Source organism: Pyrenophora tritici-repentis, chromosome 1, assembly GCF_003171515.1.
Source record: "Pyrenophora tritici-repentis strain M4 chromosome 1, whole genome shotgun sequence".
Classification (NCBI taxonomy): Eukaryota; Fungi; Ascomycota; class Dothideomycetes; order Pleosporales; family Pleosporaceae; genus Pyrenophora; species Pyrenophora tritici-repentis.
In genome coordinates, this window is record NC_089390.1 from 8,991,075 (window position 1) to 9,013,906 (window position 22,832).

The 22,832-nt window shown below is 50.6% G+C and overlaps 10 protein-coding genes across 10 annotated transcripts; 5 read left to right on the forward strand and 5 right to left on the reverse strand.

Moving 5' to 3' along the window:
- Nucleotides 1–199: 199 nt before the first annotated feature.
- Nucleotides 200–959, forward strand: PtrM4_034840 (HHT1, Histones H3 and H4; the record flags this gene model as incomplete). The annotated part of the gene is made up of 5 exons (XM_001939303.1): nucleotides 200–402; nucleotides 449–496; nucleotides 637–724; nucleotides 781–864; nucleotides 915–959. 5 exons carry the CDS (start codon nucleotides 200–202, stop codon nucleotides 957–959), a joined length of 468 nt encoding a protein of 155 aa, XP_001939338.1.
- Nucleotides 960–1,277: 318 nt separating this feature from the next.
- Nucleotides 1,278–2,342, reverse strand: PtrM4_034850 (Tymo-45kd-70kd multi-domain protein; the record flags this gene model as incomplete). Its single annotated transcript, XM_001939304.1, has 1 exon — nucleotides 1,278–2,342. The coding sequence occupies one exon, from the start codon at nucleotides 2,340–2,342 to the stop codon at nucleotides 1,278–1,280; it is 1,065 nt and encodes a 354-aa protein (XP_001939339.1).
- A 1,372-nt stretch (nucleotides 2,343–3,714) lies between these two features.
- On the forward strand, nucleotides 3,715–5,055 carry PtrM4_034860 (uncharacterized protein; the record flags this gene model as incomplete). The annotated part of the gene is made up of 1 exon (XM_001939305.2): nucleotides 3,715–5,055. The coding sequence occupies one exon, from the start codon at nucleotides 3,715–3,717 to the stop codon at nucleotides 5,053–5,055; it is 1,341 nt and encodes a 446-aa protein (XP_001939340.2).
- A 78-nt stretch (nucleotides 5,056–5,133) lies between these two features.
- Nucleotides 5,134–7,206, reverse strand: PtrM4_034870 (glycoside hydrolase family 2 protein; the record flags this gene model as incomplete). The annotated part of the gene is made up of 1 exon (XM_066104095.1): nucleotides 5,134–7,206. One exon carries the CDS (start codon nucleotides 7,204–7,206, stop codon nucleotides 5,134–5,136), a length of 2,073 nt encoding a protein of 690 aa, XP_065966297.1.
- Nucleotides 7,207–7,691: 485 nt separating this feature from the next.
- On the reverse strand, nucleotides 7,692–12,497 carry PtrM4_034880 (CysI, Sulfite reductase, beta subunit (hemoprotein); the record flags this gene model as incomplete). The annotated part of the gene is made up of 4 exons (XM_001939307.2): nucleotides 7,692–7,721; nucleotides 7,778–12,166; nucleotides 12,223–12,362; nucleotides 12,467–12,497. The coding sequence occupies 4 exons, from the start codon at nucleotides 12,495–12,497 to the stop codon at nucleotides 7,692–7,694; spliced, it is 4,590 nt and encodes a 1,529-aa protein (XP_001939342.1).
- Nucleotides 12,498–13,095: 598 nt separating this feature from the next.
- On the forward strand, nucleotides 13,096–14,037 carry PtrM4_034890 (CysH, 3'-phosphoadenosine 5'-phosphosulfate sulfotransferase (PAPS reductase)-FAD synthetase; the record flags this gene model as incomplete). The annotated part of the gene is made up of 3 exons (XM_066104096.1): nucleotides 13,096–13,289; nucleotides 13,348–13,768; nucleotides 13,816–14,037. 3 exons carry the CDS (start codon nucleotides 13,096–13,098, stop codon nucleotides 14,035–14,037), a joined length of 837 nt encoding a protein of 278 aa, XP_065966298.1.
- A 624-nt stretch (nucleotides 14,038–14,661) lies between these two features.
- PtrM4_034900 (HET domain containing protein) lies at nucleotides 14,662–16,392 on the reverse strand (the record flags this gene model as incomplete). The annotated part of the gene is made up of 1 exon (XM_001939309.1): nucleotides 14,662–16,392. One exon carries the CDS (start codon nucleotides 16,390–16,392, stop codon nucleotides 14,662–14,664), a length of 1,731 nt encoding a protein of 576 aa, XP_001939344.1.
- A 550-nt stretch (nucleotides 16,393–16,942) lies between these two features.
- PtrM4_034910 (uncharacterized protein) lies at nucleotides 16,943–18,237 on the forward strand (the record flags this gene model as incomplete). Its single annotated transcript, XM_001939310.1, has 2 exons — nucleotides 16,943–17,132; nucleotides 17,222–18,237. 2 exons carry the CDS (start codon nucleotides 16,943–16,945, stop codon nucleotides 18,235–18,237), a joined length of 1,206 nt encoding a protein of 401 aa, XP_001939345.1.
- Nucleotides 18,238–18,589: 352 nt separating this feature from the next.
- Nucleotides 18,590–20,257, reverse strand: PtrM4_034920 (PotE, Amino acid transporter; the record flags this gene model as incomplete). The annotated part of the gene is made up of 3 exons (XM_001939311.2): nucleotides 18,590–18,932; nucleotides 18,982–19,229; nucleotides 19,283–20,257. The coding sequence occupies 3 exons, from the start codon at nucleotides 20,255–20,257 to the stop codon at nucleotides 18,590–18,592; spliced, it is 1,566 nt and encodes a 521-aa protein (XP_001939346.1).
- Nucleotides 20,258–20,828: 571 nt separating this feature from the next.
- Nucleotides 20,829–22,517, forward strand: PtrM4_034930 (SMI1-KNR4 domain containing protein; the record flags this gene model as incomplete). Its single annotated transcript, XM_001939312.1, has 1 exon — nucleotides 20,829–22,517. One exon carries the CDS (start codon nucleotides 20,829–20,831, stop codon nucleotides 22,515–22,517), a length of 1,689 nt encoding a protein of 562 aa, XP_001939347.1.
- Between the last annotated feature and the right edge of the window lie 315 nt (nucleotides 22,518–22,832).

Consider the following 22,832-nt stretch of genomic DNA (forward strand, 5'->3'; position numbering starts at 1 on the left):
TACGAGCTTCTGTCATCTCACTTCTCATCTGCGCTCAAACTCAACCACCATCTCCTAACCCCCATATCCATTTCACCTGATAGCGCGCCAGAAGAACGCGTCGCGTGACGTATCACAGCCTGTGGTCCGTGCGACGTCCGATCAACAACGCCACACATCCGCCGCTGCATTCAAGACTCGAGCATCATACCACAGCATAATGCCTAACGAACGCCCGAAACAGTTCGGTGGCCCGTCGCGTTATGGCGCATCCGCTCGCCCTCCTGTGCGCCTGCAGCCTTCGGCAGCATCAACCACGCCGCAGACCTCCAGAGCCAGCCAGATGGGCCTCGGCTTAGGTAAAGGCGCGGCTGGACTAGGAAGGGGGAAGGGTATTGCCAGAGGCAGCTTAAAGCGTCATATGTGAGTATACTGATTATGCACGTTGGAGTGAGACTGATTGACGTAGGAAAATTCAAAAAGATAATATTTATGGCGTCACCAAGGGCGATATTCGGTGAGTGAGTCTAGGAAGGGACATAAAACAATGCCCAACCGAGAAGAGATCAAAGCATCACCCCCAAGATGACACTCCTCTTCTCTCTTTCTATTTGGATTTTTTTTGTTCAGAAAGAGCTCGCTAACCTCAGGTCACAGACGACTGGCGCGCCGTGGCGGAGTCAAGCGTATATCAGCCACGATCTACGATGACGTCCGTGATGCTCTCAAACAACGGTTAAGACTGGTTAGTCATTTCAAGACGAAGAAGTATACGCCGGATAGAGCGTTAACAACTTGTAGATCCTGCAGCGTGTATGCGCCATCATCGATTCTAGTGGCCGCAAGACGGTGTCTGTCAGCGATATTGTGTTTACCCTTCGGGGAGTAAGTCTTCACTTTGATAATTGCTTGTAGAGTACTGATCATTTGGCTAGCTCGGAAACCCAATCTACGGCTTCGAGCCGTCGTTCCTGCGTTAACGTTGAGGACGAATCGACCGCAATCACGGTCCGAAAATTGGCATTTCTACAATTGCTGACAGTGTCTGTGTGTATGGGATGAATACTACGTGAAGTCTATGGCTTTTTTTTATCAGTTTGGGTTTGTCTAGATATACGCTGGATTGGACAATGTATCTAGTATTAGGCGCTATATGTATTGTTGAGAGGAGGAGATGCACGAGGAGCAAGCCTAGAGTTCCATCATAACTTCTGAAGCCTAACTAGGATGGTTAAATGTGATTTACATACCTCCTAGCGTGGACTTTGTCTTCTACACAGCCATTCGCCATTATATATCTACCACCTCTTGATGCTCTCCCGAACTACTTCCATCTTACTATCCCACTCGCCATCTTCCTCCTTCCCGTACCGCTCATTATACCACCCATCCAGTGCCTCAAACCACCTAATCGCCTCGTCCCGCATACCTCTCGCCGCACCCCTATTTCTCCTCCACGCCTTCTCAACACAGGGCATCGCAACCACCATCCCACACTCGCCCAAGAAATCCTCCAACACTGCCGCATCCCGTGCATCTGGCACGGCAAACGCATTCTGCCATGTGGACTGCTCAAACCCATAATTCCACCTCACACCCTTGTTGCCAAGTCTAGAACACCACATCCACCACGCCGCCATGCGGCAAAATACCAGAAAATGCCTCTTATGCAACGTACTGGGCAGGTCGTACAGATTACCAAATGGCTGGCAAGATACCCATTGATCTTCCAGATATCCGTCGATTAGAAATCCAGGAGGCGGATATGTACAAGTATTCTTTACACAAGGTAAAACATTAATTTCCAAACGCCGGTTCCGCGTCACAAGCGCTTTGTGCTGCTTGGGTAGACTATCGAGCCAGCGCGTAATCGGACTGAAGTTTAGGTTGCGCACGGTGAAGGTGAAGCATGTGTGCAAGTAGTACGTGTATGCGGCTTCGATGCGGATGGCGCGACATACGTGGAGAAGAGCTGGTGGGCGCGCCTGGACTTGCAGGGACCGGGCGTTGGACACGTAGATTGCGGTGGGGAAAATGAAGGTGTAGATTAGGCTCCGTAGCTCCGAGGGGAGCGTTGCTAGGGGACAGGGCTTTTTGGCGTCTTTGGGCGTGATCGTGTAAAGGTCGGACGTGTAGGCCAGATGGTTTTTTGTTTGAGACGTGAGGAGGGAGGGTCGCTTGAGAGGCTTCTTTGGTGTCGTTGTGTGTTTTGATGAACTTGGAGTAGATGACTTGGAGGTTTTCGCACTGAGAGATAACTTTGAGGATAGTGGCTTGACTGGTGTTGTGGTTGAAGGTTTAGGGGTAGCTTTGGACCTGTATTCGGACGACGTGGTGGCGCGAGTGTACGACGGGGAAGCCATGTCGAAATTGTATTTTCTCTCGTATGAATCAATCGAAAATCAGGCGGAAATCATGAGAATTGATAGGGTGATGTCGGCTATGCTGTCCAGAGTGCATACAGCTGGGTTTGCCACTGCTGTGGCGTTAGGTGGCTGGTATCCAACTCTTTCCGCACCATCGGAGCCCGCTCCGATACCTGAAGACCTGGCTATTGCAGAAACATGTACAGCAGTTGCTTCACGTCGCGTAGTTTGTCATGGTCATGAACAGACGCATGGGGAAAGGGTCATGCGTCCGGACGTCTCACATGCGATCACGTGAGAGCGCGAAAGTGGGGCCCTTTGCGACTTCCCATCTCGCTCATGCTTTGTCGGTGCATCAGGCCTTATCACCACAAATCATCCCCCTGATGCACAAATCCATGTGCAGCTATGGCAGATGAAATGGATGTCTCACCGCCGTCGCCACGGGGAACAAAACGAAAAGGCGACGATAGCCTTCCACTTCCAGCGCCACGGAGGATCAAAGCACTCGCGCAAGATGTCGTGAACAAGATTGCAGCCGGAGAAATCATCGTCGCGCCAGTGCATGCGCTGAAAGAGCTGATCGAGAATGCTGTAGATGCGGGCTCGACAGCGCTCGAAATACTCGTTAAAGAAGGTGGTCTTAAGCTTCTGCAAATTACGGATAATGGACACGGAATTGACGTATGTTTGATTGGCTTGGAGGTCGATGTCGTACTGACATGGTTGCAGAAAGAAGATTTACCCATCTTGTGCGAACGATTCACTACCTCCAAGCTCAAGGCTTTTGAGGATCTGACTTCCATTGGCACCTACGGGTTTCGTGGCGAGGCCTTGGCAAGTATCAGTCATATTGCTCATCTCAAAGTTACCACGAGAACGAAAGAGTCGAGTTGTGCCTGGGAGGCTCACTTTGCTGATGGAAAGCTTTCCAGTCCGAAGCCGGGCCAAAGCGCGGAGCCGAAGCCCAAGGCTGGACGACAGGGCACCATCATCACAGTACGTTGAAACTTGTGGACATGCAGAAGTCGTAGTTGACATTTGCTAGGTTGAAGATCTCTTCTACAATGTTCCCTCACGGCGGAGAGCTTTTCGCTCAGCTAGTGAAGAGTATGCTAAAATCCTCGAGCTCGTTGGACGCTACGCTGTTCACTGCGAGGGAGTGGCTTTCTCCTGCAAAAAGATAGGAGAGAACAACAGCAATAGCGTGACAGTTCCTGCTGCTGCTAGTGTAAAAGATCGGATACGACAAATCCATGGCAGCAGCGCTGCGAACGAGCTGGTCGAATTAAGCGTTGAAGACGACCGCTGGGGCTTCAAGTGCAAAGGTTGGGTCAGTAGTGCTAACTACAACGCAAAGAGGACACAAATGCTTCTCTTCATCAATCACCGATCAGTCGAGTCGCCGGTAATCAAGAAGAGCGTCGAGCAGACATATGCCACATTCCTGCCCAAAGGAGGACATCCATTCTTCTACCTAAGCCTTGAAATCGAGCCGCAGCGAGTTGATGTCAACGTACATCCAACGAAGCGCGAAGTTCATTTTCTAAATGAAGACGAAATCATTGCCGTTATCTGCGATGCAATCCGCGAAAACTTGAGCAAGGTAGATACGAGCAGGTCCTTCATGACGCAGTCGCTACTTCCAAACCCAAAGGCCCCTTTCGCAACACCCATGAAGTCAAACGTGCCTGTGGCACCAGGAACAGGCCATGCATCAGATCGCAGCGTATCGCGAGCCCCACAGACAGCTCCCAAGAAGCGCAACGACGGCAACCTTGTTCGCACGGATGCCTCAGCACGCAAGATCACATCAATGTTGCAACCGCAAAAGTCAGTCGAGGAGATTGCAAACGACGAAAAAGAAAAGGAATACGAAATTACGGGAAAGGAGCCGATAGCATGTCGTCTGACTTCTATCAGTGATCTCCGCGCCGAAGTTCGAGATGCCATGCATAACGAGCTTACGGAAATGTTATCTTCTCATACCTTTGTCGGCATCGTCGACGAGCAAAAACGCATCGCAGCCATACAATGCGGCGTGAAGCTCTTCCTAGTTGATTACGCTATGATGTGCAACGAATACTTCTACCAAGTCGGTCTCACCGACTTTGCAAACTATGGGTCCATACGTTTCAGCCCGCCACTGCGACTGCACGACTTACTCAAAATATCGGTGGAGCAGGAAAAGAAAAGCGCTGGCGATGCAGCGGGTGAGGTGGACTGGGATGAAGTCGTCGACGTTGTCGGGAAACAGCTGATCGATAAGGCACCATTGCTGCGCGAGTACTTCTCGATGAACATCACTGCAGAAGGCGAGCTATGTTCTATCCCACTCTTGATGAAGGATTATACGCCTTGCATGGCAAAGCTGCCCCAGTTCCTCCTGCGTCTCGGTCCGCATGTCAATTGGAATGAAGAGAAAGGCTGCTTCCAGACGATATTGAGAGAGCTTGCTTCTTTCTATGTTCCAGAAAGCTTGCCGCTTCCGCCGGACGTACAGGGGACGTACGGCAGGAAGGGCAAGGACAAGGTAGTAGAAGAAGCCACTGAGATTACTATGCGGCGTAAGAAGCTATTCAGAGCGCTTGAGTTCAATATCTTCCCAGCGTGTAAAGCGAGATTGGTAGCCACCAAAGGGCTGCTAGACAGTGGTATTATGGAAGTCGCAAACTTGAAGGGTCTGTATCGGGTTTTCGAGAGATGCTAATTCAAGCTACTCATGATACTATACAGGTGGGATCTGTCATTTCCTAATACATAGCGCAACGTAATGCAAAAAACCTTGCTACTTATGCATCTGCGCATACGTTTCCATAACCTTCTCGACAACCTTTTTCACTTCCGCTGCATCCAGCTTCTCCTTCCGGTCGGGGGTATACACGCCGTTGACCTCTTGCTCAATATCCGTAAGCTGCGTATACACAAAACCACAGCAATGTCCCCCTTCTACAATTCCCTTCATCATCTTCTCAATGCGCTTCAGCAGGTCTTTGGGATCTGTCGCTGTCGTGTAGCCCCAGTCACGCGTCCTATCCTCATCTCCTCCAGCAGCCTCGCGCGCAATATTCACGCCACCAAACTCCGTGCAGATGACCGGTGCACTAGGCGTGTGCTTGGAGCCTGGATCTGCCAAGTTCTCAATCGGCGCTAGAAACATGGGTCGATTAGCTTTCTTGCCCAAGATACCATCCAGAGTCTTGCACGTATTGGTGAGCTCATCTGCATCAGCGTAGTCGTGGAATGTGGTTAGGTCTGTAACCACGTGTTCCCAGCCACAGTTGTCGTTTACAGGCCTTGTGGGATCAAGCACTTTGGTCGCGTAATACAGACTTCTGATGTGATCTCTCTGCTCTTTACTCGCGCCCAAGTCAGTGTACGCCCACGATTCATTCACCGGCGTCCACGCGACAATGCACGGATGGTTGCGGTCTCTCAAGACTGCCTCGCGCCACTCTTGGTCCATGCGCTGCACGTAGTCCTCCGAGAAGGCGTATGCATTTGCCATTTCGCCCCAGACGAGGAAACCGAGACGGTCGGCCCAGTAGTGGAAGATTGGGTCTTCGACTTTTTGGTGCTTGCGGCAGCCGTTGAATCCCATGTTTTTGCTGAGCTCGATATCGTATTTTAGGGCGGATGAGCTGGGTGGCGTCATGAATGTTGTGGGCCAGTAGCCTTGGTCGAGGAAGAGGGCTTGGAAGTAGGGGCGGTTGTTGAGGCGGAAAGTAGAATTGTTCCAATGGAGAGAGCGCATGCCAGTTGTAGTGTGAATGGTATCGATTGGCGTTTCCAAAGATGCTGAGTATAGGCGGATGGTTATTCCGTAGAGTGTGGGGTGCTCAGGGGACCAAAGCGCAACATTGTTGAGCCAGGCTATGGGGTCGGAAAGGGGAGCGGTAGATGTAAGCTCAGAGGGCAGTTGAGAAGTTTGCGTGGTGGAGAGACGCATGTTTGCTGTGAGAGAGACGGCGTCTGCGTCTTGGGGCAGAGCAGTCTTCTCAGTCTTGCTCACCACGACACCGCCTAGGCTGGCTTCAAGCTCAACGCTGTAGTTGTGCCCGGCTGGCCGTCCAAGCACCTTGATACTAGCATGCAGATTTCCACCTTCAATTTCATTGCTCTTTAACAAAGTTCCGGTACTCGCGTCTCCAATCTGGACAGGCGGCACCGACTCAAGCCACACGTTCTGCCAGATACCGCCGCTTGGTGTATAGAATATGCTCTCTGGCTGGGCCTTCCAATATTGCTTACCACGCGGCTGCGTGAGATCGTGAGCAGAATCAAAGACCCTGACAGTTATTCGGTGAGTCTTGCCTTTCATAAAGGCGTCTGTGATGTCAACATCAAATGGGACATGTCCGCCACGATGGCCACCGTAGAATTGCCCATCGACCCAAACCTTGGCTACATAGTCAACAGCTCCAAATCTTAGCACCAATCTTTCTCCTGCATCTCGTTTCTCACTGGTCCGCAAATCCTCAACATCTCTCTCATACCAAAGCACCTCATGTACACCCTTCTCTTCAATCCCTGAAGCCGGACATTGGAATACATACGGGACCTGGATATCCCGCTTCTTGTGCACCTTGTGTTCATTTTTGAATTGATTGCCTTGTAACAGCTCCTGTGTTCCAGCAGCGATCCTGGCTGTGATACTGTGTGCTTCGGTGTTCTCCGCGCTGTTAGTGTTGGTGGGGTTCACGGTGACTTCATCGGGGATGCCGTTCAGATGCCAGCCCCGCGTTATGCCAACATCGTTATCGTCGAAGAGGAACGACCAGGTGCCATTCAGAGATATCCAGGTCAGGTCTTCCCGAAGGAAGTCAGGGCGAGGATAGGTGGCTGGTGGTGCTTGCGGCATGGTGGTAAAGCAACAGATTCAATTGGTGAAGTGATGACTGGCGAGGTGAGCTCAAGACGGATACGTGATACAAAAGTTAGCATGCACGTGAGACTTTATGCCGAGTGGTGGAGGTGTGGGGAAATAGACTGGGTCCACTGAGCACCAAGCTTGTTCGAGACTAGTCAACTGTGAGAATTCGTGGACATGCAGAAGGAGCGTCACTATTCGATCACCAATGCAGTTACACCTTCTCAGGTTGTGCGAAGGCTATCGCATATCTCACGACTAGGTAGCTTGACTTTGCTACGTGAGGATAAAACTATCCCAAATCGGTGTGGTATCATTCCTTTTGTAATACGAAATACATGAGATAGTAAACCAAGTTTTCCTTAGACGCTGGAGGCCCTGCGTAACGCCGTAACATGATCATAACTCATGACAGATTCAATGCGATGAGCCGAAAAACCCAGAAAATTCCGTTCCTTCCAATGCCGATGATGCGCTTACTCTGCATCCGACTCTTGTTCCGCAGTCTGTAACAGGGGTTAGCATTATGGTCTTCTTCCAATATATGATTAATGTTGCTTACGTTGTCGTGAAAGTTCGTGCCGTGCGTGGTCTCATTGATATAACCCTTTCTGATGACAAAGTCACCAAAGTGTTCACCTTCATTCCTTTCTCTGGCGTATTGCTTGATCATTGGTTGCATGATCTCTAGGATCTCCTCCTCCTTGATGGAACTCCTGTACAGCTTGTTCAACCTTTGGCCGTGGTAGCCACCACCAAGGTACATGTTGTACGCGCCGTAGGCTTTGCCAACGAAAGCGACCTCAGCGAGCCATGGACGCGCGCAGCCGTTGGGGCAACCAGTCATACGCATGACAATACTGTCTTGGCGAAGACCGGACTCTTCAAGTGTGCCCTCGAGCTTGGAGATAAGCTCAGGTAGATAACGTTCCGACTCAGCCATGGCGAGACCGCAAGTTGGGAAGGCAACGCAAGCAGAACTAGATAGCCTCATGCCCGAGAAGTTGGTGTTATCAAGCTTCCACTTCTTCAGTAGTTCCTTCATAGCAGGCAAGTCCTCGTCGGCGACATTTGCGAGGATCAAATGCTGGTTACCAGTCAACCGGAATTCGCCCTTGTGTGCCTTGGCCACTTCAATCAAACCAGTCTTCATAGGGAAGTCAGCAGTATCCTCGATGCGACCGTTCTCAATGAAAAGGGTGAAGTGGTTGAGGCCAGTCTCGTCCTTTTGCCAACCGAAGGTGTCGATGTTGCTTTGGAACTTGAAAGGCTTGGGCTCAGCAAATTTCTGACCCCAAAGCTCCTCAACCTTTCCAATGAACACGTCAACACCCATGTCATCGATGGTGTACTTGAGACGCGCATGCTTCCTGTTCTTACGATCGCCGTGATCACGCTGGACGAGCATGATTTTCTCGCAAACAAGGTGCACTTGATCGGTAGAGACGTAACCGAACATGGTTCCAGTCCTTGGGTAAGTCTTCTTGTTGTTGTGCGTTACACCCATACCACCACCGGCAAGTAAGTTGAACCCTTCGAGGTTTCCATCTTCGCCCTTGATTGCAATGAGACCAATGTCGTGAGCATAGACGTCGGTGTCGTTGTGAGGAGGGATAGCGATGGTGATTTTGAACTTTCGAGGAAGGTAAAGAGGTCCGTAAAGCGGCTCGTGGTCTTGGACAGCTTCACCGGCAATCTTACGCTTTTGTTTTGTCTCGTCATCCTCGAGCCAGATCTCGTGGTAGGCGGTGGTGGAAGGAAGGAGGTGATCACTGATCTTCTGGGCGATGGTTTGGACCTGGGCGTGGTACTTTGACTGTGTGGGGAGAGAGCTGCACATGACGTTTCGGTTGACATCACCACAAGCAGCGATAGTCGTCATCAAGGCCTTGTTGATAGCTTGCATAGCTGGCTTGAGCTTTCCTTTTACAACGCCGTGGAACTGGAATGTTTGTCGGGTCGTGAGCTTCATGGTCTCGTTTCCAAGCTTCGTGCTGATCTCGTCCATCTGGAGCCATTGCTTGGGCGTAGAAACACCACCAGGAAGTCTGCATCGGATCATGAACGAGTACGCAGGCTCAAGACCTTGTGCTTTGCGCTCGTCACGGAGATCACGGTCATCCTGCATATATGTACCGTGGAACTTGGTTAGTTGTTGGTCGCTTGCCGAGATCGCACCAGTGCTGGTGTCAGCTAGGCCTTCTTCGATAGTACCTCGAAGGAAGTTTGAAGCAGCCTTCATGTCCTCATTGGTAAGCGGCGCTGGCTCCTCTGGTAGGTTCTCTACGTTGGCAACGCCAAGTTTCTCCCAGAGCTTTGGCTCCCAATCGGCATATGCAGTCTGATAAGCGTCTGGATCTTGGTCATCTCCAAGACCACAGTCGACCATGGGCTTACCGCCAAGGGCAAGTAGACGCGCGTGGAGATCCTTGGCGGGCTTGTTGTAGTAGATTTTGTCTTCTTTACGGGGCCAGTAGTGGCTGTCGCCGAGACCAAAGACACCAAAGTTCACTGTTGCGAGATCTAGATCAGTGGAGTCCTTGACGGTTTCCCAGAAAGTGCGACCGTTCTGCGGGAACTCTCCCTGGCCAGCAACACTGGTCATCAAAATGACGTTCTGCTCGTTGGGCAAGTCTTCGATCGGGAAGTCGTCCATGGCCATGACCATGGTCTTGAGTCCCCTGGCCTTGCCTCGGTTTCCCAGACGCTTCGCTAGGTTCTCAGCGTTACCGTTGTCGGAAGCGAAAAGAATGGTCATTGGGTCGCCTTGCAGGCCTTCGAGAAGCTTGCTGTACGCGTCCTTGGCCTTGCGCTTCTGTAGCTGCCTAACCTCAGTTCCGTAGGATCCGGAGATGTTTGATGAGAACTCAGGGTGTCTCTTCATGACCTGAGACATGTAGTTGTCGCGCGAGAGGAATTCCTCCAGTTCCTTCTTGATGCGTTCGGAGTCAAGCTTGAAGTTATCTTCGCCCTTCTCCTCTGCTCGGGGATTCCAGCGGTACAATGGCCAGTAGCCCAGGTCAACGGCCTTCTTCGTCTCTTGAAGAACAGTGAGAGGTGTATCATTTTCCTTCTCATACGGCAAGTACGCAAGGACAACGGAAGGTCCGTCGAACTTGTCGGCCTCAATCATGGCCTCCAGAACCTGAGTGTAGGAGCTGTATACCGCAACTGAAGCTACGTATGCGTTACCAAAGTTCATCGCATATAGACCGATGTCCTTCTTCCGCCTCGCCGCATCAGCGGCAGCACGCTCAGAGTAAGGGGTTGAGTCGACAATGAGCATGTTGACGTTTTCGCCGGATGCCAGGACGTGATGTACACCAGAGTTTCCAAGATCGTATGCCCAAGCATCCGATCCGACTAACCATGGAGACTCCTTGTAGAAAAGCTTTTTTGACGACAAAAGCTTGTTGGCGATGGGCGAGCCATCAGTGCTCAAGCGAGCAATGACTTCAGGGGCAATCTCGTCAGACTTGTCACCGTCATCAGCGTTGAGTGCCCATTTTGAGAGCCACTGCTGCGATGCGGGTGTGGTGAAGTCATTGCCCTTTGCTGCAGCCGCAGCCTCATCTACCAGTCGCTTCCGGTGCTCCTTGCGTGCTACTAGGGAACCAAATCCATATTCTGGGGTGGCGGAGATGTCGTTGGAAACGCCAGCGTGCTGTGAACCAAGCTGGTTAGCGATATGAAGTTTGTCACCAAAGATCTGGTTCAAGATCTTCATGTAGGCATTCTCTAACCCTGGTTGTTCAGCCTTGACGGCCTGTGCTTGTGGTCCATCGAGGTTGCCGATGACAAGATTCTGTACTGGTGTCTCACTCATGAGATTCTGGAACACACCACGCATTGCTTGGGCGACGGTCTCCTCGTTGATGTATCCCAACTGATATCCAACAACAACGGGTGACGCGCCACCAGTTGACTTCAAGGACATGAGCAGGTCGAGGAGAACAGGTCCCCATCTAGTGGTCTTTCTCCGTACTTGCTCAAGCACGGCGATTCTCTTGAGCGAGCGAGGTAGCATGGGTGCAAGCGATGCGCCCAGCCAGGGACGGTACAACCGCGCTGTGATGATGGCTGTGTTGGCATAGGCCTTGGTCTCCTCGACACTGTCAAGTTCAGTGGCGAAGACGGCAGTGTCGGCACCAAAGAGGAAAATGGCCGCCTCCTCAGTGCCTGTTCCGGAGAAAGCAAATGCGTCGTAGCTTCGTCCGGTTATGTCCTTGATGGTTCCCCAAATCTGTGTGGCAAATCGGTAGATGTCCTCAGAAGAGACAGGCTTCGACACCAACGACTCTACGGTAGTTGCGGAAGAGGCAGACGCAGCGCTAGTACTGGCATCGCGGTGTGATGAGCCTGAAGAAGAATCACCTCGCTGGCTGTTCCTCTCTGACACTGGAAGCGACTTGGCCTGCTCAGGAGCAGTTGCTGGCACTGCTGTTGGGACAGCGTTCACGACTTGGCTCCGAGCAAAGGACAAGGTAGATGACCTGCCGTCGTCTGCATATAGAGTCGTCTCATCCGATTTCGAGTTCTGGTAAGCCGCGACCGCGTCTAAGTCGATGACACTTCGCACCAGATCGGCATCTTCCACCTCAACAGCCTTCTTAAAGGCGGTTGCGCCAGCATCGAAGAAGTGAATGACACCCTTGCCAGACTTGATAGCCAAAGCATGGGCTGTCAAAGCAAGATCCTGCAATTCCTGTAGTGTCTCCGACTGAATGAAGGCGAATCCGCACTGTCTGATGGAGGTGATGTCGGAGAAGTCGGGGTAACCTGAAGGTGCCACCGACACATGAAGGACAACGGGGTATTGGGCGAGTTTGTAGAGGTGCGGTATCGATTTTACGAGGATGGACGAGGTCGTGGTCACGCTGGTGAGTTTGCCTGCGCGAATGGGCTGGAAGACTGAAAGGAGCGGATCCGCGTTTTGGCGGACAGTGAGGATCTGGGAAAGAGGGTCAGTACAATGCTGTTTGATTACAAACAACTACATGCGCATACCTCTGGCTGCGTCTTGCAGACAACGCTGGGCGCATTGTGCTTTTGGAGTCCGCGCAGTGCCTCGGAGAACTCGGATTCGGTCGTCAAAGAAGGCACGACCGACACAATCACGTCGGAGGTCAAGTGGGCAATTCGGGCCACTAGAAGAAACCAGGCGTCAGTACATTGTACTTTGTCAAATATGCAATTACTCCTTTGGTGAGGGAGGGGCAAATGGCGGGGTGGGTGTTTTGCGGGGACATACCAGCCTCTCCTGCAGTCGAGACAGACGCCATATTGACTGCGGATTCAGAGTTGACAGTAACAGTAAGGAAACATCTATGGGGCAGAAGAGGAGTAATAGTAGGATTTCGGAACGTCGGCGACAGTCCTCATAGTCAGCGGCAATGGAAAAATTGCCCATGAACAGGTCATCACAACGCGTGCCGAAAGCACGCAATCTTTTAGTGCAATTCAGGGTCTGGGGCAAGAGCCGAAATGCGGCGAATCACATGGGCATAGATGCGAACTCGGTGCAATCCCTCAGCCTAGATGGTCGTGACGGGCTCGAGGCGAGACTGTAGCCCGAATTTCATCCATAGCGCATCTGGTGGTGGAGTCGCGTCTGGTCGTAGGTCGGACGCTTACTCTACGGTGCATGAGTGGCCAGGTGACTTGGAGACAGGCCGCGCTAGGCCGCATGTGGGCGTTGCCGAGGATGCTCTTATCGATTACATGCTACCTCCACCCGTTCGGCTTGCTGTTCTGGCAGCCGGCATGCATCATGGCTGATGGCATCAAACTGCACACCCCGAACGACCAATAGTCGACACAGATAATCTTCCGTAATCGCATACATCTGATGTCGTGTTTAGCGCCGCTCTCGCACTTGCAATGAACACCGCTTCCGGCTTCTCAGATCCCCTTGTCACCAATACCCCGCCACCTTTCAACGAGCTATGCGCACGCATTGATGACCGCATATCCACCTTCCTGGACGCAAAGCATGTATCAGACCGTATCAAAAACGTGCAGGAGCAGACGCGTACATCGCTGGAAGTCATAGCAGAGGCACTGGAAAGATACAGGTGTGCCTCAACCATTCAGGGGCAATATATCGACGCTATGATACTGACGGCTATGCAGTTTACCAGAACTGTCATTATCCTATAATGGCGGAAAAGACTGTCTTGTTCTGCTCATACTATACCTCTGTGGCATGCACAGGCGAGGCCTGACCCAAACCTCCAACCCGTCGTCCAACATCGAAACCGCCGTACAATGCGTCTACATACAGGACGCGCACCCCTTTCCAGAGGTAGAGGAGTTTGTCGTACATAGCAGCAAGATATATTCACTCTCCCTTTTGGAATACGCAAAACCGATGAAGGCTGCATTTGCAGATTACCTCAAGGATACTCCGTCAGTCAAGGCGATATTCGTAGGAACCCGACGGACAGATCCGCATGGCCAGCACTTGACCCATTTCGACCCAACCGACTCCGGGTGGCCTGCATTCGTACGAATACATCCCGTAATAGACTGGCATTACGTAGATATATGGACGGTAGGAGACACATAGCAGTCGTGTGCGTTCGTCGCTAAAACCCCCAGTTCATCCGATACCTCAACATCCCTTATTGCTCCCTATACGATCTTGGCTATACTTCGTTAGGTGGAACTACCGATACGCACCCGAACCCGAAGCTGGTACGGCAGCCATCGACACAACAAGTGCCACAAGTTGGGGATGCGAATAATACACTGAAGCCTAAATTCAGGCCAGCGTATGAACTAGTGGATGATTACGAAGAGCGGTTGGGTAGAGATAGATAGGCAAAATATCATTGGTTATACGCACTCGCATGGGCTATGGGCACTTTCTATGGTACTGGTTCAATAGTCTGTATGCTCAATTCGGTCCTCCAGGTCAACCCCCCTATCCCTTTCCTCAAACGTCATCTTAGAAACAGTATTAATTCGAGTACATAATGTTGTTTAAACTACAATCTTATAGGAAAGTAGCTGCCGAATCTGGAATCCCAAACGAGACCCCCCCCCCTTTGCTCCACTCGACATGGAGAGTTCTCGGGGATACCTTTCTTTTTTGTTTAGAAAACATATGAATTGGTCATGTTGAAGATGTCCTCTTGTTCGAAACCACACATAAGTCAAAGATTATGCCATCGGAAGTTATTTTTGCAAGTCATCAACATATTCGTCATAGAAGACCCTGGCATTGGCTGATAGCGGAAAGTGGGTGTAAGCGATCGCTAGAACAGAAGGCGCACTACGGCACCTAAACTATGGTACATGAAATGTTATTATTGCCGCTAGAAGCTGCAAGGAAATGATCATAGGCCTTTGAATATTATTTCTCTCATATTGTACCACAAAAAATCTACGTGACGTGACACAAACATAAACAAACTTCATTTCGGTTTGCGGCAGGGCGGTAAGTTAGGTTAGTAACCACTGAACCTGAGGTGCTTCAATATACCCACCGACCAAGATTGCGCTCGCAAAGACATCGCCAAAAGCCTGGGCGGGAGAATCTTGAGGCTTCTGCCTCGCAAGTAAAACGGACCGGAAACTTTCTCCCTCATAGGAGGCCATTGTATGGGAGCAAATGATTCTCGCGGTACCCGTAGGTATGAGCTCCACCCATGTGACCAGCTCAGGAGTCCATTTCACGTCCCATGTCACCAGCGTGGCCAAGACAGACGCGCCTGACATGGTGTCAATACGAAGCTGTAGGGCCAGTTTGTGGTCTTCTTCTGCTTCCGCTTCGGCGGCGCCATAGAACCCAGTGTGAACCCGTTCTCGCACCATTGCTGTATACCAAGGTCCAACAAGCCCGGTACCATTGAACTTGTAAAAGAACGCATCTTGACTCTGGCCCTGTTGCCGAGCAAGATATCTTGGAGCCCAAGAAAATGGCTGTGCAAGGCCACGTAGATTATGCATCGAAGCCAGCATTGCTACTTCTTGCGGTCGCGAATGGTACATGTGTCGGATGCCATCTTCGTAGTTCCAATCTTTATGCCACTGCAGTCCGAGCAATGCGTAGAAGCCACGCGCATAGTCGATATCATTCTCAGTGTTGCGATTTGTCGAGGACAGTGCAATGTCTGCAAGATTGATTCCACTCTCATAAACTGGCTGTAGTCTCTCAAAGGTTTTGCAAAGTGAGTCCCATCTTGCCCGGTCAACTTGAGCTTGCGCTTGAAGAGCAGATCGTATGTTGTCGAGGCTAACCACGCTCGTAGCTGTCACTATCAACGCCTTCTTGGCTAACTTTGCTTCTTGATATGTCCAAATACGCGTCAACCACAACCCGCACACTAGAGCTGGAGCGACCCGCAAAGGATCCGCAGAAGGGAGGTTCAGAGCAAAGGAATCCAGTACAATGGCCGCGTCTGCATTGCGATACACTGAATCAAGGCTGTTGATGACAATATTTTTGACTTGTGACAAGCGAAAATCGCTACTGCCGGGGTTTGTCTTCTTCGGGATAGCCAACAAGTCCAGCCATATCCACTCATAACCACACTGAAGCGCCTTGCTCATTATCTGGTTGAAGTGTGACATCAGGAGGCCTCGCTCATCTTGCTGAACCTTTTCGTCGTTGAATTGCAAGCCCATGGTCTCTGCCCAAACGTGCGAGATAGCTGCGTAGGACGAACTGAGTATTCTAAACTGTCCCCACTTGTTTACGCATAGAGCTTGTCTCCGTCGTCCAGCTTCTTCCATAAGATCGAGAGTTGTCGATACAAAGAGTGAGGAGCTTATCACCTCCTTATTTACCTCTAAGATTCCAGATATCGCTTCCTTTCGTTTCGCTTTTGTCATCCGGGGCATGGTCAAGGGCGAGGTAACGAGCGCCAATGTATTCGCGATACCCATTAGTGCCACTTTGCCGGCCAACTCGACATAGCGTTTGTTTCCTGGTGGTGGATAGCGAGCCTCAGGCCCCAGAGGATACAGCCGTCGATCCGGTAGCGGTGGATAGTCATGGAATAGCGCAGCCACTTCATCAGGAGTCCAATTGCGAAACTCATTGAGAGAAGCTTGGAGAGCTCGCTGCGGTCCCGAGTAATTCGTACATATCAGTTCTCGTATCTTCTTTCTTCTAGCGAAGACAGCTTGTTGATCGTCGGTCCAAGTCAGAGGAACGTGGTTCAGAGCCATTTTGCGAATTGTGTAAGAGTGGGGAAATGCAAGGTGTTCGCACAGCAAGTTCGCACACCTAAAGATTCTTCAGGTTGCGCCTTTCACCCAAGTTATAATCTCCATTGTATCCAATAACGACTCCATGGCGTTTTCTCAAGCGTGTGATTGGTTTTGCATGCACGTGTTGCGGAAAAGTTAAGGATTGTACGAGGCTCAGACGTCGTGATCGGTTAGCGTTGGTTCAGCTCGTTCAGCTGGCAGGGGCGCTGGAGCCACGATCAACATATTCCATCGTGCAATTCGCCGGCCAACCCACCAAGCTCAGCGCACTTTGCAGATCAAGTCAATGTGCCGAGGCATGTTTTTCCGTTGTCCGCTTATGTTGGCCTGTCCTATTCATACTCGCCTTCCCATGCATGACTTCAGGCAACTCTCTATTAGGCAACTCTCTAAGCCACTGACTGCACAGCCCGTAACACAAAAACACGTTTATACAAATTGATTTGGCGTTTCAAAGAATACACTTTCGTTGCCCTCGTCTATCGGTGAAAACTGCACACTTTTGGTGATGCCTGCACTTCCTGCTCATCTCGTCCGCCGCGTTCTCGACTTCGGGGCTTCTTCACAAGAATTCTCCGCGCAGTGGAAGAACCCATCGGACGTTTTTTCTGTTCTTCTCATACTCGGCGGCGATGTGGTCGCTCGCGCCCTCGCACAGCTTGCTGGCTCGGGTATCACACCTGTGGCATTCTCATTTGGTAAGTTTTCAACAATGTGCGATACAAGAGGCATGTATGGTCTCACCGCTGGTTGGATGTCGCTGTTGACATTACGCCCACGAATGCAGGATGGGTAGCCTACGCTGTCACGGCCGTCGTCTCTGCCGTTGGCGAAAATAAGCTCATGCCGCTGCCCGACTGCGCATGCAAAGTGATTAACGGAAAGACTGGCTACGTACGAGATAACTGCAGTTGGGTTCTTGGCCGTATAGTGAGGGACTACGAGAGCTGGATGGATGCCGGAAATCCAAATGGAGCAATACACGCTCGCGTCAACAAAATGATCGATGATAAATGGGCGAAAGAGATGTCAATGTCGGGATCCGCTGTTGAGAAACCCACACAAGCTGGTCTCTGCGTATCTGTTTATAGCGCGGAGAAAGCCCGGCCAGGTCATTTACGGGTCAAGGACTACATAATTGGCCTTGCGACGGCTGTAATACAGCTACTCATGGGTGCAATTCCATGCTTCTTATTCGGAGACTGGTCCGTTCTGCTAGTCACAGCTGCGGGTATGTTCCTGGTTCTGCTCAGCGGCAGCCTCTCCCAGTGGGCGAAAGAGAAATGGGCCTGCCGAAAAGACTCCAAGAAGACTGTCATTCTGACTAGAGGCAACGGTAGTCAGCATGCCATCGTGATCATCGGACAAGCGAAGGGCTTAGATCTCGAGGATCTGGCTGCAGGACCCATGAACGTCAACGTATCGGCATCGTACAAAACCAGGGTTACCGTCATTGGACTCGCTTTATGCTGGATCCTATTACTTATCACTGCTGCTGGCATACAAGAAAATACTTGGTTTCTTCTTGCCGTTGGAGGGATCGGCATCGTCCAGAACGTCTTCGTGGCTGGTTGGAAACGCCGGCCGGAAGACTTTGGCATTCCTCTGAAATTCGAAAAGGTTATCGGTGATGCAAAAGTGATGGAATGTCTACTGGAAGTCGAGAAAACCCTTCCTTATGTTGGGCGAAGTATGCGAGATACATTCTTCCCTGGTACCTTGAGGCCTGAGGAGAAGGCTAAATGGGATGCATTGGAGACTAACGCAAAGGACCGCGAAAAGGATATGGCCAAAAGTTCATAGTCGAATACCTAACGAACCACTTAACAGGCCTCTACATACTCGGGGCTGCATTCTATATAGATACCTATACTATCATGCAGCGAGAATTGATAGAGTGCTGCTCAGGGTTGGGTATATAAGTAGTTCGTTCCCCTTTACGGAAATTTATATCCACAGTGACTCACCCAGAGTCTACTGATATGAGTCTACGTACCACTCAATGGCGGGTCATGAAGCAACCTCTAAGAGTAATGCGAATAAATGACAGGTGGTGTCGTTCCAGTCATGATCCCACACTATTTGTCAGTTTCCTTATCGTAAGAAACGGACGTAATGCTAGAGTCTCGTCCTGCCCCCACTATCTTCTTTGCACTCAATGCGATCTCCTACTCCTCTTTCCTAAGAACCACAGACGGACACAATAGAATACGACACCGCACATCCAGATCCCCACGAGTATGGCAGCCTGTATGGGTGCAAAAACAGCGCCCCTTACTACGACGAAGCCACTGATCACAGCAAATAATATGGGGATGACGATGAAGGGTTTTACTGGCCGCGGCAGATCCGGTTCCCGAAAACGTAGAATGATAGCGCCAAGTACTGTTAGGAAGAAGAACGCGTATTCGGCGAGTCCGTTGAGTGTCAAGAGTATACGCATGTTCCCAAGTAGAATGTATACAGCGGATAGGACGGTATTGAGGATGAGGGCGTTGCTAGGGGGGATTAGATCTTCGCTGGGTGAACATGTCTAAATTTACTCACATTGGTGACTCGCCATTATCCATGGCCAAATTTGTAGGCTCATTTGCCTCGCTAGCCTTGCTGAGCTTGAAGGTACCAATACACCCTACAGTTCCCAACACATGTGGGAACCAGCTATTGTTCGACGCTGCGACAGTCATTCTTCCCGCAACGAAAGAATTACCAAGCGCCGATCCTGCAATGACAAGACAAATAAGCGCCGTGGCGAAGTAGGCAACGGACTTGCCAAGAAAGTATGTGACTGCAGTCTGGTGGGCGTCAACGTGGGCATTCAATATATTGAGATCATGCAGAAACTTACTACTGCTGCAGCATCGGTCGTTGATACTACTTCCCAAGGAAGCAGCACGTAGTAAACAGCGTTGGCCGCGACATAACAAAGTATGATAGTCGGTATGGCTGTGTTAATGGAGAGAGGTAGTTGACGGCTGGGACTTCGCAGTTCGGCGGCGACGTAATTGGCTTTGTCCCAACCAGAGTATGCCCACAGTGCCCCGTATAGGGCCGTGCTATAGAAGCCGAGTGACTCCCACGTGGTAACTTTCGTCCAGTCGAACAGAGACCCGTCAGGTAGTACAGTATTCCTTGGCGAAAACCAATTGCATTGGTGCCAGTCGCCACCCCCCAGGTCCTTGCTCTTTCCAACGAACACGAAGACCACAACGAGGCCAGCTATGATGAGGAGTAATATTGTAAGCAGCTTAATGGCAACAAAGAAGCTGGACAGGCGAGTGCTCGTCTTAGTGCTGATGGAGTTCATAGTCGTTACACAGACCAGAACAAGCAATGACAACAGTTTATGCGTCATGGGTGGGTCAGGCTCATTTACACCCAGGCTGGAGTAGATAGACTCTACAAACACAATGCTAAGGATAGCAAGAGTTGCTGGCATAGTTGCAACGACCCACGACCAAGCAGCCATATACCCAAACACATCGCCATAGATATACGACAGATAAGGTTGGATCCCACCTTCGCCCGGAAATGCGGTGCCCAATTCCGCCATGGTGAGCGCACCAGTCCATGCCAGTATGCCACCAACAAGCCAGATGATGAGTCCTGCGCCGGGTGAGGGAACATTCGCGTCAATGGGACCGGGTGACGAAAAGACGCCTGAGCCGATGACGATGCTTATCAGGAGCGCAAACCCATCCAGTGCACCGAGATTGCGCGCAAATGTACTTCGAGGCGCCGTAGGTTCTTCATGTTCTTCATCCGGGGCATATGAAGTGGTCGATTCTTGACGCAAAAGGGGTGTTGTTTCCGAAGATGCCATTGTTGAGATAGCAAGGTGCTGAGGGTTGCTCAGCTGATCGCTGCGTTTGCCGAGGAGGCTGCTTATCAACGTTCAGGTGGTATGGCTTTAGCTCCTCTAGTCCTGGTTAATCGGCGTACTGAACGTCGCACACGTTTGGCTCGTTGGAGTGTTAGTCCAGATACTTGAATATATCTACAAGTCGTGTGGAGAGGGAAGCAATGGTTTATGCGATCTTGCTGTCACGCGACGCGATCGCGTCAGAACGAAACCACGTTACGTCATCCCGAGCATTGAAACCCACTTCCTATGCTTGCGCACCATGTCAAGGTTGCTTGCGCAAGCTTCTTTCACAAACCAAATCTCATTAGTATCATGAAGTAACCGTTGTTATTCAGTCTGTCGAACGCTACGTCATTTTGCATATCGCAGCCTGAGCTTATCTTTTACGACTATGGTGCCTTGAACTCTATCCTCAGATCAGGCTGCTGCCCGTCTGATCTGCATACCAAGACGGTTCCATTCTCCGAGATAAGATTCCAGCTTGAGTACAAGAGGTAGCTATGCCTGTAGTTACAAACTGCCATCCACCATGGCTTCCGCACCTCTACCACTACTCCCTTGGGACAAATCCTCTATTCTCTCCTCTAAACAGTCCTCTGACTCATACAAGTCTATTCAGAAGACAGCTGTAGATCTGTTTGCTCTCGGATATCCTGAGTATGCGAACCAACTCATCAACACTCTATGGAAGTACGGCCATGGCTTGGAATTCGACTACGCGTTTGCCGAAGACACGCTAAGATGCATATACTATGCATGGGACGCCACCGATACAATCCCGTCATTTGCTAAGAATCCTAGCTTAGAAAAGATCCTCAATGGCCCTATTTCTGGCGAACAAAACGAAAAACGGCAAAGAGTAGTGGTTGAAGGTTGGACCGATGGGCTTCCACAAGATATGCGAGAGAGGATACTCAAGGGATCTCTGCGTGACGAAGACCTGCATATCACAACGAAACGTCTGAGATCACTCTCCGATGATAGCGACCTTGTGCCTAAAACAGATTATTTTACCCTTGCGGCATTGGTAGAGGTTGCTGTGCTGGCAGGCAGGGATGATGTAGCGAAGGAGTTGGTGCGACATGAAATGGCAGAGCGATATCGTCAGCTACAAGAAAAGAGTGGAGACAAGTACTTAGAAGAGTACGAGTTCCGGAAATGGCAAGACAGACATCTGGGCCTATCACAATCTCTGCGCATATGGAAGATCCTCAAGGATGTTGCACTGGGAAAGATTCTGCAAATAGACGAAGAAACACTAAAGAGATTCGTCCAAGAGGGCTGTGAGCTTATGGAGAAACGCTTCATTCACGGACCGGATCGCCCTCACGCGGATAAGTCGATACGTCAACTACTTCAGATTCTTGACCAGAATTACGTTGCAGCACGCAAACTAGATCCCGAATCAGGCAGGGTGATGAACGTTGTTGGGAACACAGCGCCAGACACGTTCTTACGACCCGGTGTGACTGAAGCGCAGATCGAAGAGCTTGAGAAGCGACTGGCACAAAACCCAGCACCGAACGCGGAGGACGATAAACCGATGCTACCCAATGGAAAGCTACCCGAAGATTACAAGGAGTTTCTGCGCATATCTAACGGATACTTCCCCGAAGGTAATCCAGATTCTGGGTTGTTATTCAGCCAGGAAGAGGTTGGTACCGCAGATTGTACGTTTCTCTGCGACGATTCTATGGATTTAGGATTCTCGCTTTTCCCTTACGACTACACATCGATACAAGGCATCGATAACATACAACTCGGTCACTTCGACTGCTTCACCATCGGTATTGGCGGCGATGAAGGAACTGTCATTCTAATCCCCCCTACTTCGGTAAAGCCAGCCATAGAGGCCTTTGAAGCTGCATACGCTGGCGCGAGCGAGGAGAACAAGAGAATATACGAACGTGGAGCGCTAGACTTGTATGGAGGGGTAGACGAATTGAGGAAGTTGGAGTGGCTGTGTATCAAGTGGGAGCATTGGAACACAGATCAAGAGACTTGGGGCGGATTCAAGGCCCATTTAGAGTATTGCGTTGATGTAGCAATCAAGGAGAGAAAAACAGAAGAAGGAAAAGCAGAGAAAAGAGAACGGGAGCGCAGACTGAGAGAGAACATTGGACAAGAGGACGAGGCAAAGGGTGGGAAGAGAAAACGCAAAAGTTCGAATAAAGGTGAGCCAAACAAAGCCACCAAGGTTGATGCAGTTGAAGGCTAAGCCGAGGCTATCCTAGAGAGCCAAGATGATGTTTTGAGTGTATATAATTGACGTAGCTAACGAGGACCGAACATTGAATTCTACCGTATAACAAGAGGATGATTAGCTGGGATTTTATGTTCACGTAGCCGTGACGGGCATGAAGTAGCTATCACTATTGTATCATGCAATGACTGTGGCTATCATGCCGCAATCCGACTTGCATTATTGGCATGTTTGGAGTTGGCTCGCCCCTCACCTTCCCTCGGCAGGAGGTCACCAACATTGCCTAGTGATCGTGTACGGTGGTACCTTGAGTATCTATGATGATTACGT